We start from the raw sequence: 12,543 nt of genomic DNA, 5'->3' as shown, positions 1-12,543 counted from the left end.
TAATGCATCCATCCATCGATTTTTCACTGCTCATGTCCTGTTCCGGCTGCAGTTGGCTCCAGGAGCAATTTTGATTGGATGATACTGGCCTATGTTGCCGTTGCTGTGGAAACAGGTAAACGCCCCCTTTTGAATCAGCCCGCTCGGTCATTAGCTCAAAGTTAATCCTCTGACAAATAAGATGGCAAAAAGGAAAAAAGATGACGAGTATGGTACACTTCAGGACGAATGAACCGAATGATTCACCTTTGTGGAGAGAACAGGTTCTGCGGTGTGTCTAATTTGCAATGACAAAATAACCATCGACGAAACGGTTAGAATGCAAAGCGGCACTTTGACACGCCACATGCTACGTTCGCATCAAAATACTCTGCGAGAGACAGCAGAAAGGAAGCGTGCAAGCTACTGAGCAAGGTGCAAGCTAGCCAGCAGCAACTTCGCGCATGGACCCGGCAAGCTGACTTTCATTCCGATAGTTTTGCTGGATATTTAACAATTTTACGTTCTGGAGACATTTGGAAAGTCATTCTTTACCTCCAAAGGAGCATGCTTGAGATACATAACAAAGGCTTTTTCGGTGGGGAAGCTCATCATTAAGACCTTTAGCGCGATCGCAAACGTTTTTGTGCGATTGCAAATCACACAATTAAGTGGCGATCCCGGTGTGGGCGAGGTGAATTGTGACACGCAGAAGTGCAGGTGGAGTGCCAACTGAGTGGAGACGTCGCGCCGGCTCCAAGCAACCAAAAGTCATGGGATCAACTTTCTGCGCAACCACGGAGGTAATAGTACCGATTTGGGTGCTTAAAGTAGATACTGCTTCCATTTTCAACGATGTAGCAGATTTTTTTATGTCACACGCGTAGAGTCCCAAAAGCAGACAACTATAGTGAACGAAAGCAAATTTTATGGCATCGGGTAACGTAAATAACAATCCCCAGACTGTCAGTGACTTTTCATTAATTTAAAAAAACACGTTTGAGGTCACAAACACCATAACACTTTAAATCGGTGCTTTAAGTGAAAAAAAATTGCGCGCGGTGCTACTGTACTTCGACTGTTGCCATGTAAATTAGGTCCTGGGAAACAGCATACAGAAAATATATAATACGTACTCCCTTTTTTATTTCCGAATATGAAATGTCCGACTGTATTTGAATTATCGCACGTCTCCTGCGCTTCAAGAGACAATGTTTACACCCCCGTTCACAGCGGACTATCGCAAGATGACGGCGTTGTTAACTTGCGGTTTCTGGCGTCCAAAGTCAGCGATTGAAAATGATTTCGTGATGTCGTTGCGTTGATGTGAGTACCAACCGTATTTAAACTGTGAGCAGATAAGCCAAAATGTCAAGAAGGTAAAAGGCATGCAAACCGCCACACCACGACGCAGGTCAACTTCAAAATAAAAGCTAAGGGGCTATTGTATTGGCGTCAATGTACTTATTATTTGCTTTTATTTTGAAGTTTGCCATTGCGTTGGTTTAAAAGCCTTTTAACCTAAACAAACGTGGTCTGAATAATTCTTTTATGAAGGCTAAATGTCGTTTACTCGATTGAACTGTCCTGCACAATAAACGTGCTTTCTAAAGCCTGAGGCATATAAAAAATATGTAGAATAACACAGGAATCCAGACATTTTTCTACATGCTCATTTGCGCTTGCTTTAATACGAAGGTGTCATTTATTTAGCGTGCGTACGCACAAAAAGTGTGTAAAATATCCGTACGAAGTTTTAAAATGACCGACTGCATTTAAATGCATGGACGATGAGAAAGAGAACGAGAAATGAGACTGTGTTCTTTTCCAGACTGAAGGTTTAATGACAGTACTGTACTCATCCTTCTCTTACTCCCTTGAATTATTCGTGTTATTCAATTAATGGTCCACCTGCCTTTATCACATGCTTTGCGCATGGTTCTGACTTTCCCCCTGCGGATGTTTGCACGTGGAGCCGAGAAACGCAAACCGGGTGACTGATATACCCATGGACAGGTGGATGACTCGCATCCCGGCGGACCTGCTCGACACCCCACTTTATCACCTGGCCATTCCGGGTAGGCCGCCCGCACACTTTTTTTTTAATTTTTGTCAGCCTTCAGGTGGGGAACCCGACCGTTTCGTGTCGTTCCTTGTCCATGCAGGCAGCCACAACGCGATCACGTACGCTCTGGATAAACACCGTAAATCTCCCGTCGACGTGACCCAGCCTGACATGTTGCAGAAGGCGGACAAATACGCGAGCGGCCTCATTCGACCAGTAATGCACAAGTGGTCCGTAACGCAGGTATGATCTTCACGCAGGAGGTGAAAAGAACGAGTACGATACATTGTGAGTTATTGAAAACACCGGAGTGGGCCTTATATGACTCCACAAGGGGGCGCAATTTGCATGAATGCCAAGCATTTTTGGTTTCGGGCACGTTGCGGTCTTGTGCGGCCCCACATACTGAGCATGTCAGAAACCACCACTGACAATATTTTAAAAAAAATAAAAAAATACCGGCTATTGAGATTTCGAGTGGGCTAACTCCAACATGTTTGAAAGAAATTTTGGTTTTACTTCCTCTATATATTTTTTCAAGAAAAATTGTAATGTTATACGGGCGAAGAGTTTTTTTTAAGTTATATCATTTCAGAAAAAAAAGTATAAGAAAAAAATAAATTCCAATACTTTTGAGGAAGGATTGTATGTGGCATAGGGTTTTATGTATGACTGTATGTGGCATGGGGTTTTATGTATGTGCTGTAGGATGTCACGGTGACAGAGCAGCTGAACAGCGGCATCCGCTATTGCGACCTGCGAATCGCACACAGGCCAAAAGACACCTCCACCAGCCTCTACTTCTACCACGGCTTCTACAGCAAGGCCACCGTGGAGGTAAGACTATCAGACGGGCGCACTCCACAGCAGCGAACCATTTTCATTTTCGGCACATGCTCCTTGCAAGTGGTTTCATTTGCTATTTGGCTGTTTAATCAATAACATTTGAAAGCATATGGGTGGTACTTGTGTTCTCCCGACAGATGATTCTGCGCGAGATTCGCACGTGGCTGGATGCTCATCCCAAAGAGGTGGTCATCCTGTCCTTCAGCCACTTCCTGGACCTCGACGACAAGCGCCACATGCGGCTCGTCACCACCATTGAAAACATCTTCTCATCCAAACTCTGTCCCAAAATGGTACTCCCTTGATGTTTCAATAAAAAGCCTATTTTGGGAGGAATTCAATTATCAAGGGAAAAAAAATCTGTCATGCGATGAGTATTTTTTTCAAGAAAGATGCAGTGCTTTATTTTGAGGGGAAAAAAATGCCATTTATTCAGGTCTGGTGTCAAAAGCTGTGTTCAGACTCAAATGTCACGGTTTGCGTTTCAGGACATACCAACTCTTCGTAAGCTGTGGCAGTCGGGCCACCAGGTTATCGTGTCCTACGACAATAAAGCCATGGTTCGCCACCACCACTTCCTTTGGGATCACATTCCTTATCGGTGGGCCAACAAGATCACGGCACAGGATCTGATTCATACCTTGGAGAACGCAAAGCAAAGTGGCAGACCACGTAAGCGCCGCAAAACTTAGCACCGATTAAAATAGCATCAATAATCGTTTTCCAAAAATCTACTTTGCAGTCAACAAAACGACACCATTTGTTTTGAAATATTCTTGACATTTGTTTCAGGAGGCTTTTTTGTCACCGGGATCAACTTGACGGTGGACTTGCCGTATATCACCAAGAATCTGACCGAGTCTCTGAAGGGCCTGGTGAAGTCCACCAACCCCACGCTGCTTTCGTGGGTCCACGAGCAGACGCCCAGCAGCCACCCGCACTCGCTCAACATCGTGGCGGGCGACTTTGTCAGCGAGGGCCGCTTTGCGCAAATCGTCGTGTCGCTTAACAGCAAACTACTGGGTTAAGAGCACACATTTGTGCTTCTTACCGCTGCACCCCATCCTCAGAAAAGCAGGAATCACACGTTTTGTGTTATGGCTTGGTATTTGCATTTTATTTTGGAGGACATTTTTGGCTCTCATTTCAGAAGCTGTATTTCCTGTCCTTGTGTCTCTTGGTTATGGTGATTGTCTTCAACTGTTTTCCCCTGTCCTTTGCTTGTCTTGGTTTCCTGTTGTGTCATGAATCTTCCTGTCTTGTAGGGCTGAAGAATTTTGAAAAATTATTTTTAAATGATTTTTTTCAAGTGGTCCATCTTGAGGTTCAGTACTTGAGAATATGTAACTGTCCAGAATGACTTTCTTGCTAGGATCGCGGTCCCAATTCTGTGTGACATCATCATGAGAGAATAGCCGTCATTTAAAAGCTGTATGACATAGAATACATGTCATTTACAACAGACCCCCCCCCACCCGCCCCTCAACGTGACCCAAAGTTTTTGCACGCGAAATGTGAATTCATGGGGTTCCCTGTATTCATATTATAATTCAATTTTCGAAAGGTTTCAATGTCACAGAAGAATAATTTCTTGTAGTTAATTGACATGCCATATGTTTCCTCAACTACAGTATCTCACAAAAGTGAGTACAACCATCACATTTATGGAAATATTTGGTTGTATATCCTCATGGGACAACACGAACAAAAAAAAGACACTTTTCCATAACAAAGTAGTCAGTGTATGGTCTGTATTGCTAAAATTTAACACATTCAATGTCCCCTGAAAGTAACTCAACAGCCTTTAATATCTCAAGTCACTGGGAACAAGAGTGCACCCCGACGTGAAAATGTCCAAATTCGGTCCTATTAGACATTTCCCGGGCGGCCCAGTGGGCAACTGGTTAGCTTGTTGGCCTCACAGTGCAGGTACAGGGTTTGATTCCGGCTCTGGCGTCCCTGTGTGGAATCTGCATGTTCTCCCCATGCCTGCGTGGATTTTCTCCGGGTACTCCAGTTTCTTCCCACATTCCCAAAAACATGTGGTAGGTCAATGGAACACTCTAAATTGTCCCTAGGTGTGAGTGTCAGAAAATGGATGGATGGTCATTTCCCCTCGCTAGTGTCTTTATACTTTATAAAATCTGTGGTTTGAATGGGGAGCAAGTGTGTTAAATTTGGTGTGACAGCTCTCACTGGAAGCTCAATATGGCACATAATGGCAAAGAAGATTATATTAGTGTCCGTGAAGCTGTATTTGTTTCTTGAATTGAACAAATAGGCTCATAATTTCTTGTTTTTGTTGGATCGGATTTTTGTTTAAAGTAGACAATTTTTTACCACAGACTTCACAATTTCAGTTTGTTGATTTGACTAAAGTAGTTTTTTTTAACTTACAGAGAGTGAGTACTATTGTTTTTGCCACATTTTTTTCCTTTTATTTATAAATTTGAAGTCAAGTCGTTTATTTCCCGGTAACTAGTTAGCAAGTGCGACGTGAATGATATAATGTCGCTTCTTGTTCATCGTTGTGGCCATTGCGCATGCGTATCCCGAACAGGAAGTAAAGTTGAGAGCCGCATCAAACGTGATACTGTTTGTCAAAGACGAACCCGGAACGCGAGAGTTAATGTTGAGTGAGGAGAACGATGTCGCGGGACCGGTTTTCTACCACCAGCAAACAAACTGGCTGACTTAATTATTTCGCTTTATTTCTCCCAGGACCTCGCTAACTTTCACTTCTACTTCCTGTTTACCCTTTGACCCCCGATCTCTTAAAGGCACATAATGAAATAATCGAAGGCGATCGATTCATCGAGCGTGAAATGTGGGAGAAGCTGTCCACGCCGAGACGTTCCTTGTCGAGCGACTCCGAGGAGATCCCCGACATGGATCAGTGGTGCGAGGACTGGATGTCGAATTTGCCGAAGGAGCTGCTGGACATCCCGCTGACCCACCTGGCCATACCCGGTACTGTCGCTTTAATTCCAAATCTCCCTGTTTGGTCAATGACAACAAATAGGACAGCAGGTCATATTTCTTATATTTTGACTCACGCAATTAATTACGGTCACGCAGAATATTAGGAACAACTGTCATACTGTATAAATTACATTTATAATTAGACATAAGGTAGATATAAATATGCTGGAAGCGATTAGTAAGAATGCCTTTTGCATTAATCATTGTATGAACAGTTAAACCAGTTCTAGCTGTTCAGTATGCAGTTTGTGTATTTTCAGGAAGTCACGACACAATGAGCTACTGCCTTGATATCTCCTCCCCCTTGGTGAGGTCTGAGTCGGACCTGTTCAGGGTGCTTGATGGACTTTGCTGTTGCCTCACCAGGCCCACTGTCTTTAAATGGGCCACCACGCAGGTAGAACCTTTGGAGATCATAAATAGGAATATAGATAGGAAACACAAGCCTTGGAAAAAAAAATCTAGATTTATTGTTATGTCCACCAAGGTGATGGCAGCAGGAATTAGCACAAGGACATTGAAAAGATGTTGCGTGATATGCTAAGTAAACGAAAGAAACTATGAAAAATGTACCGGTAACTAGTTAGCAAGTGCGACGTGAATGATATAATGTCGCTTCTTGTTCATCGTTGTGGCCATTGCGCATGCGTATCCCGAACAGGAAGTAAAGTTGAGAGCCGCATCAAACGTGATACTGTTTGTCAAAGACGAACCCGGAACGCGAGAGTTAATGTTGAGTGAGGAGAACGATGTCGCGGGACCGGTTTTCTACCACCAGCAAACAAACTGGCTGACTTAATTATTTCGCTTTATTTCTCCCAGGACCTCGCTAACTTTCACTTCTACTTCCTGTTTACCCTTTGACCCCCGATCTCTTAAAGGCACATAATGAAATAATCGAAGGCGATCGATTCATCGAGCGTGAAATGTGGGAGAAGCTGTCCACGCCGAGACGTTCCTTGTCGAGCGACTCCGAGGAGATCCCCGACATGGATCAGTGGTGCGAGGACTGGATGTCGAATTTGCCGAAGGAGCTGCTGGACATCCCGCTGACCCACCTGGCCATACCCGGTACTGTCGCTTTAATTCCAAATCTCCCTGTTTGGTCAATGACAACAAATAGGACAGCAGGTCATATTTCTTATATTTTGACTCACGCAATTAATTACGGTCACGCAGAATATTAGGAACAACTGTCATACTGTATAAATTACATTTATAATTAGACATAAGGTAGATATAAATATGCTGGAAGCGATTAGTAAGAATGCCTTTTGCATTAATCATTGTATGAACAGTTAAACCAGTTCTAGCTGTTCAGTATGCAGTTTGTGTATTTTCAGGAAGTCACGACACAATGAGCTACTGCCTTGATATCTCCTCCCCCTTGGTGAGGTCTGAGTCGGACCTGTTCAGGGTGCTTGATGGACTTTGCTGTTGCCTCACCAGGCCCACTGTCTTTAAATGGGCCACCACGCAGGTAGAACCTTTGGAGATCATAAATAGGAATATAGATAGGAAACACAAGCCTTGGAAAAAAAAATCTAGATTTATTGTTATGTCCACCAAGGTGATGGCAGCAGGAATTAGCACAAGGACATTGAAAAGATGTTGCGTGATATGCTAAGTAAACGAAAGAAACTATGAAAAATGTAAAAAAAAAAAAAATAACAATAATAAGTATATGTATTTTATCTATCTATCTCTATCCATCTATCTAATCCCTTCCTGCTCGTTTTTAAATGCCCGACTTGTCTATGCAATCAGGACTGCTGCATTGAAGACCAGCTGTCGATGGGCATCCGGTATTTCGACCTGCGCGTGGCGCATAAGCCCGACGACCCGTCCTCAGAGTTGTACTTTACCCACATCTTGTACACACACGTCACCGTCTTGGTGAGTGACCCTCAACGCTCGCCGGCACAAACTTGAGGTCCGCATTGACCAATGGGCTCGATTGCACTCTTGCTGATCGACCAATCAGGACACACTGCGGTCCGTGGCCGCCTGGTTGGAGAGTCACCCCAAGGAGGTGGTCATCTTGGCCTGCAGGCACTTTGAGGGACTCAGTGACGCGCTACATCACTTCTTCATATGCAACCTCAAGAAGCTCTTTGGCGCCAAACTCTGTCTTCGCCAGGTCAGCCTTTTCCCGTACATGATGATGATGATGTTCTATGCTTTGTAAGATGTTCCCTTCCGTGGCTAGATGTGGCACATATGATGTGGTATGCTTTGGACCATAAGATGCTCCTTTCCGTTGAGGTTTTTGGATGTGTGATGTGGTTTACTTTGGATGATGAGATGTCCATTGCTCTAACTTGATGGTCACGCGTGTCTCTTTTTCCCGGACAGGAAGCGGACTGGTCCCTGCGGCGTCTGTGGGCGTCGGGTCGTCAGGTTCTGCTCTCCTACGACGCCGATGTCGCTTCCCGACATGCCGAGCTGCTCCCCAGCATCCCCTACTGGTGGGCCAACCAACGCACGGCCTGCGCCGCCATCAACTTCCTGGAGTGGAACAAGCAGCTTGGAAGGCCACGTGAGTCCATGTCACAGCTGCGCTACTGACACACAAGAACACACTAACTATCGACTTCCTCACCATGGTGCCGCACGTACTTTTGGGTAGAAATAGCTGCACAGGACTCCTCAAATATTTCTATAATCAAGTCTTATACTGATTATATACGGATTTATACTGATTGACTTTATATACTGATTTGTGACTTTAAATCTAAATGTCACATCAAGGATGTCTCAAATGAGAAAAAGGATGACATGAGATTATTTAAATTTGGAACCAGAAGCGATGATGTCATGTACATACATGCACACATGCATGGCACGTTGCACGCGCACACACTACAAAATACTACTACTACTACTAAATAGCATGCAAATAGTTGGTAAACTTTGTCAAATGCTGAATTGTTGCACTAGTGATATTTGTAAATTATTTTGCAATCAAATGTACATTTTCATTGTTGCTGTTGGTATTTTGTCGAAGGATTATTCAGATGTTTGAGGTGTCACGAAAGCAAAAATTATTCGCATCATATTTTTTTCACACATAAAAGCTTTTTTTGTGCGGGTTTTTTGGAGCGTGGGGGGGTCCAAAACAGGTGATTTGGGTAAAACCAACCCGTATTCTTCTGATTACTAAAAAATTGAATTAGGTAGAAACAAAAAAAAAATTGTGATGAAAATGTGGTTTCTTGTTTATGGAGTCACAAAACACAACATTCTGTGAGCCTTGAAAGATCAGAATGCTCTAAATTGACTGGCACTTGGTTGGTTCCGAATTTGCGTACTGCAGTTTCTAAGACTTCATGTAGTATCACATCGTTTGTCCCTGCAGAGGGTTTCTTCGTGGCGGGCTTAAACCTGACGGCGTACAGGAAGTACATCATCACCAACCCCAAGCAGTCTCTGCGGACGCTGACTTGGGCCCAGTGGCAGAGCCTGAGCGAGTGGGTGAAGCAGCAGGCACCCGGCTCGGAACCCCACAGCCTCAACATCATCGCCGGGGACTTCGTGGGCCCGCTGCCCCTCTGCCCCCTCGTCGTGGGACTCAACAGGAAACTGCTGATGGACAAAAAGTGGCACGCGGAAAACGGATGATAGCACCGTGCTCGTGGACTCTTGCCCTGGCCAACCACGTCTGTTCGATGAACAATATCAATATATTTTTTATCATCGTGCACCAAAACATACTGCTGATGTCATAGTTAGCTCTCCGTGGTGGCCACAATATTAGGAACAACTCTCAGCATGATTTGATCCGTCCGGCCGTCCATCGATTGTGTCACGCCGCAGCATGATTTAATGACACGTTTTAGTTGTTAAATGTCAAATGTAATTGTGGTCTTAAAAGAAAATAATGTAAAACTGGAATGATGTATCAATACCAAAATAAATACATTTAAAATATCTATATGAACTGACAGAAACGAAGGACATTTTCACTTGACTCAATAATAGTGCCTTAGAATGAACAAATTCCTTTGATGCGTCCTCCTTTTAATTGCATGTTTTATGTGACTAAAAAAAAAAAATGTGAGAACATTTTAACACTGAAATAAATGAAACGCAACCCCGTGGTTTTATTTATTTATTTTACAGTCAATCAGCCATGCATGTGCGGCGCGTGTGTGCGTGAAATGTCATATTCATGTAAGCGGTAGCGAGCCGCTAGCCAAACATCTTCCTGTAGCGTCCATAGGCGGCGTTGCCGATAACCACCTTGACGACGGCCGAGCCCTCGTCGGCGTCCACGCTGACGTCCTGCACGGCCGCCTCCTTGTACAGCCAGCTGAGGACCACGACAGTTAATGGCGTGCCAGCCGCGTGCTGGACCGAACGCCGCGGCCTCCCTCACCTGAGCTGCGGCGTGCTGAGGTCCACCTTCAGGCTGACCAGGCGTTTGCCCGTGGCGGCCAGCACGCGCCGCTCCACCGCCGTCTTCAGTGCCTCCAGGCCGCGCCCGTTCAGGGCCGAGATGGCCAGGGAGTCGTCTTCCGTCGATTCGTAGCTGAAAGACGTGACGGAACGTGAACGTTTTATTGATGTGTCCCATTGGACGTCGTGGTAACTGTCGCCATGGTAATGCTACTCTTAATTGTACAGGTCATACAAATGTATAGAGAAAAGTTGGCATTCGCTTCAACATTTTTTTTAATTAGGAAAAACAAAAATCTGATTTTTCTATCTGTTTTAAAGTTCAATTCTAAAGGACAAAGTTTTGTAAAACAGTTCAATGTTATGCTTGTAATCCATTGCTGTTTGTTTAGGGACCAAATAAATAGATTATTTTACTTTTTTTTTTTACTAAATCAACCAATTTATTAGTGATCGGAATGATGGAATCGGCCTCAAAATCAGTTGGCCCCTACTCGCCTGTTGAGTACTTTTACTGGTATCGGGCTGAAGAAAAAAAAAACACATCTCAAGTTACAACTGTCGATTTTTGCCTGAGCATTAAAAAAAAAAAAAAAAGCCAAAGAACAAGTTCCTTACTTGTCAATGAGATCAATCTTGTTGTGGACTTCAATCATGGAGCTCAAGAGTGCGTCGGGCACTCGCAGGTTCCTCAAGACATTCAACACGTTGGCCTTCTGGTTGACGTTCTCTGGATGGCTCACATCCCGCACATGGATCAACACGTCCTGACGCACACGCACAATTTCACAAGTCAAATTTGGACTTACTCAATCACGAAAACTAGATGGATACTTCTTATCATCTCCATATTTTTAACATGTTCAACAAAAAGGGTCGTGTACAAAATTCTCTATAACCATATATGGTATTCCTCTGGTGGGGGCCGACTGGATGTCGCCCCCGATGTTTCCTGTGTGCGGTGGCGACGGGGCGTACGTACCGAGTGCTTGATGTCCTCTAGCGTGGCGGCGAACGAGTCGATGAGCTGGTGCGGCAGATGCGACAGGAAACCGATGGTGTCCACGTAGAGGACGGTGACGCGGCCGGGCAGCTGGCCCGCATGCACCGTCACGTCCAGCGTGGCGAAAAGCCGATCCTGGGGATGCAACCCCGCGTCGCCCGTCAGCGCTTTGATCAGCGTGGTTTTGCCTGCAGATGTGTCGACAAAGATAAAATGGTGAATTTGTTTGGTGACAAGAGTCCCGGTGCGACAAAATCACCAAACAAAATGCTTTCTAATGCTTTAGTTTTAGTCCACTTTCATTTTTATTTTAGTTATTTTTGTTTCGTTGTATTTTAAATTGTTATTTTTGGTTTATTTGATTTGATTTTCTTTTTTTTTTTTGGTTTGTTCCCACTATTTCACAATTTTGTTCCATTTTATTTTCACTTTATTATTTTATTCTATTTTGTGTATTCTATTAGATTTAAAATCCCACATAAATTTTTTTCAATATATTTTCTCCAACATTTTTTTTTTTTAAAGGGCCCAAGTGGTTCCGAAGTGACTTGTCTTACCACAGTTTGTGTAGCCCAGCACCGAGACGATCGGGAACTCTTTGTGCTTCCGGCGGGTTCGAAGCAGTCGCCGCTTCCTGCTCAGCTTTTCGAGCGCCGCGCGGATCTTCATCTCACGCTCCCTCAGCAGTCTCTGCTGGACCTCCTGCTGCGTCTCGCCTGCATGGACCGCCAAGATTAACAAAGGGGCTCGCTGGGTAAAGATCGTGGTTCGTTGGGTCCAATTTGGAGATTTTTCACTTGGGGTGTGCTCACTTTTGTTGCCAGCAGTTCAGACACGAAATGGTCGGTTTGAGTTATTTTGAGGGGACGGTAAAATTGACACATTTGACTACTTCATGTTGTCGCAACGTGTCAGTTACGGTTCACATGTTGCGCCTGTCAAGACCGGTCCCAGGAAAATGAAGTCCAAGTCAAGCAGAGTCTTTCTGTCCTAAAATCAGCACCTCGACTCTGACAGGTGTCAAGTCATGTGACTGGGGCCCCGCCCCCAACCGCCTTCCGACTTGAGCATGGTGGTACTCTCAGTTTGTCATGTTTGTTACCCGAGCCGCCGATGTATCGGGCGCCTCCGCCCTGCTGGTCCAAGTTGAGGAATTCATTCTTCAGACGTGACCTGCCAGGAAAAAAAATATTCATATTCTTCTTATTATTAACATGATTACTCTCCAGTTTACATTTGTGATTTGTTTATTTTATTTGAATCATTGTAG

The 12,543-nt window shown here is 44.4% G+C and overlaps 3 protein-coding genes across 5 annotated transcripts; 2 read left to right on the top strand and 1 right to left on the bottom strand.

The window, feature by feature from the left end:
- Window positions 1-561: 561 nt before the first annotated feature.
- On the top strand, window positions 562-4,592 carry plcxd1.1 (phosphatidylinositol-specific phospholipase C, X domain containing 1, tandem duplicate 1). Of its 2 annotated transcripts, none has more exons than XM_019896785.1 (7): window positions 562-782; window positions 1,955-2,057; window positions 2,145-2,287; window positions 2,753-2,881; window positions 3,028-3,183; window positions 3,379-3,562; window positions 3,683-4,592. In XM_019896785.1, the coding sequence occupies exons 1-7, from the start codon at window positions 753-755 to the stop codon at window positions 3,916-3,918; spliced, it is 981 nt and encodes a 326-aa protein (XP_019752344.1). In that variant the 5' UTR covers window positions 562-752; the 3' UTR covers window positions 3,919-4,592. The 2 variants fall into 2 exon arrangements, with proteins under 2 accessions (XP_019752344.1, XP_019752343.1); XM_019896784.1 differs by having other exon boundaries at window positions 563-782; window positions 1,952-2,057.
- A 796-nt stretch (window positions 4,593-5,388) lies between these two features.
- Window positions 5,389-9,970, top strand: plcxd1.2 (phospholipase C, X domain containing 1, tandem duplicate 2). Of its 2 annotated transcripts, none has more exons than XM_019896749.1 (6): window positions 5,389-5,860; window positions 6,133-6,269; window positions 7,640-7,768; window positions 7,857-8,012; window positions 8,228-8,411; window positions 9,231-9,970. In XM_019896749.1, exons 1-6 carry the CDS (start codon window positions 5,716-5,718, stop codon window positions 9,491-9,493), a joined length of 1,014 nt encoding a protein of 337 aa, XP_019752308.1. In that variant the 5' UTR covers window positions 5,389-5,715; the 3' UTR covers window positions 9,494-9,970. The 2 variants fall into 2 exon arrangements, with proteins under 2 accessions (XP_019752308.1, XP_019752307.1); XM_019896748.1 differs by lacking the exons at window positions 5,389-5,860; window positions 6,133-6,269 and adding exons at window positions 6,508-6,943; window positions 7,216-7,352.
- A 43-nt stretch (window positions 9,971-10,013) lies between these two features.
- Window positions 10,014-12,507, bottom strand: LOC109532102 (putative GTP-binding protein 6). Its single transcript, XM_019896753.1, has 6 exons — window positions 12,376-12,507; window positions 11,831-11,989; window positions 11,253-11,461; window positions 10,889-11,037; window positions 10,251-10,403; window positions 10,014-10,184 (listed from the first exon to the last, which is right to left on the bottom strand). Exons 1-6 carry the CDS (start codon window positions 12,467-12,469, stop codon window positions 10,064-10,066), a joined length of 885 nt encoding a protein of 294 aa, XP_019752312.1. The 5' UTR covers window positions 12,470-12,507; the 3' UTR covers window positions 10,014-10,063.
- Window positions 12,508-12,543: the final 36 nt, after the last annotated feature.

This window comes from Hippocampus comes, unplaced genomic scaffold (assembly GCF_001891065.2).
Source record: "Hippocampus comes isolate QL1 unplaced genomic scaffold, H_comes_QL1_v1.1 scaffold22, whole genome shotgun sequence".
In the NCBI taxonomy this organism is placed as follows: Eukaryota; Metazoa; Chordata; class Actinopteri; order Syngnathiformes; family Syngnathidae; genus Hippocampus; species Hippocampus comes.
The sequence above is the reverse complement of the archived record's forward strand: the minus strand, read 5'-3'. Positions and strand labels throughout refer to the sequence as shown.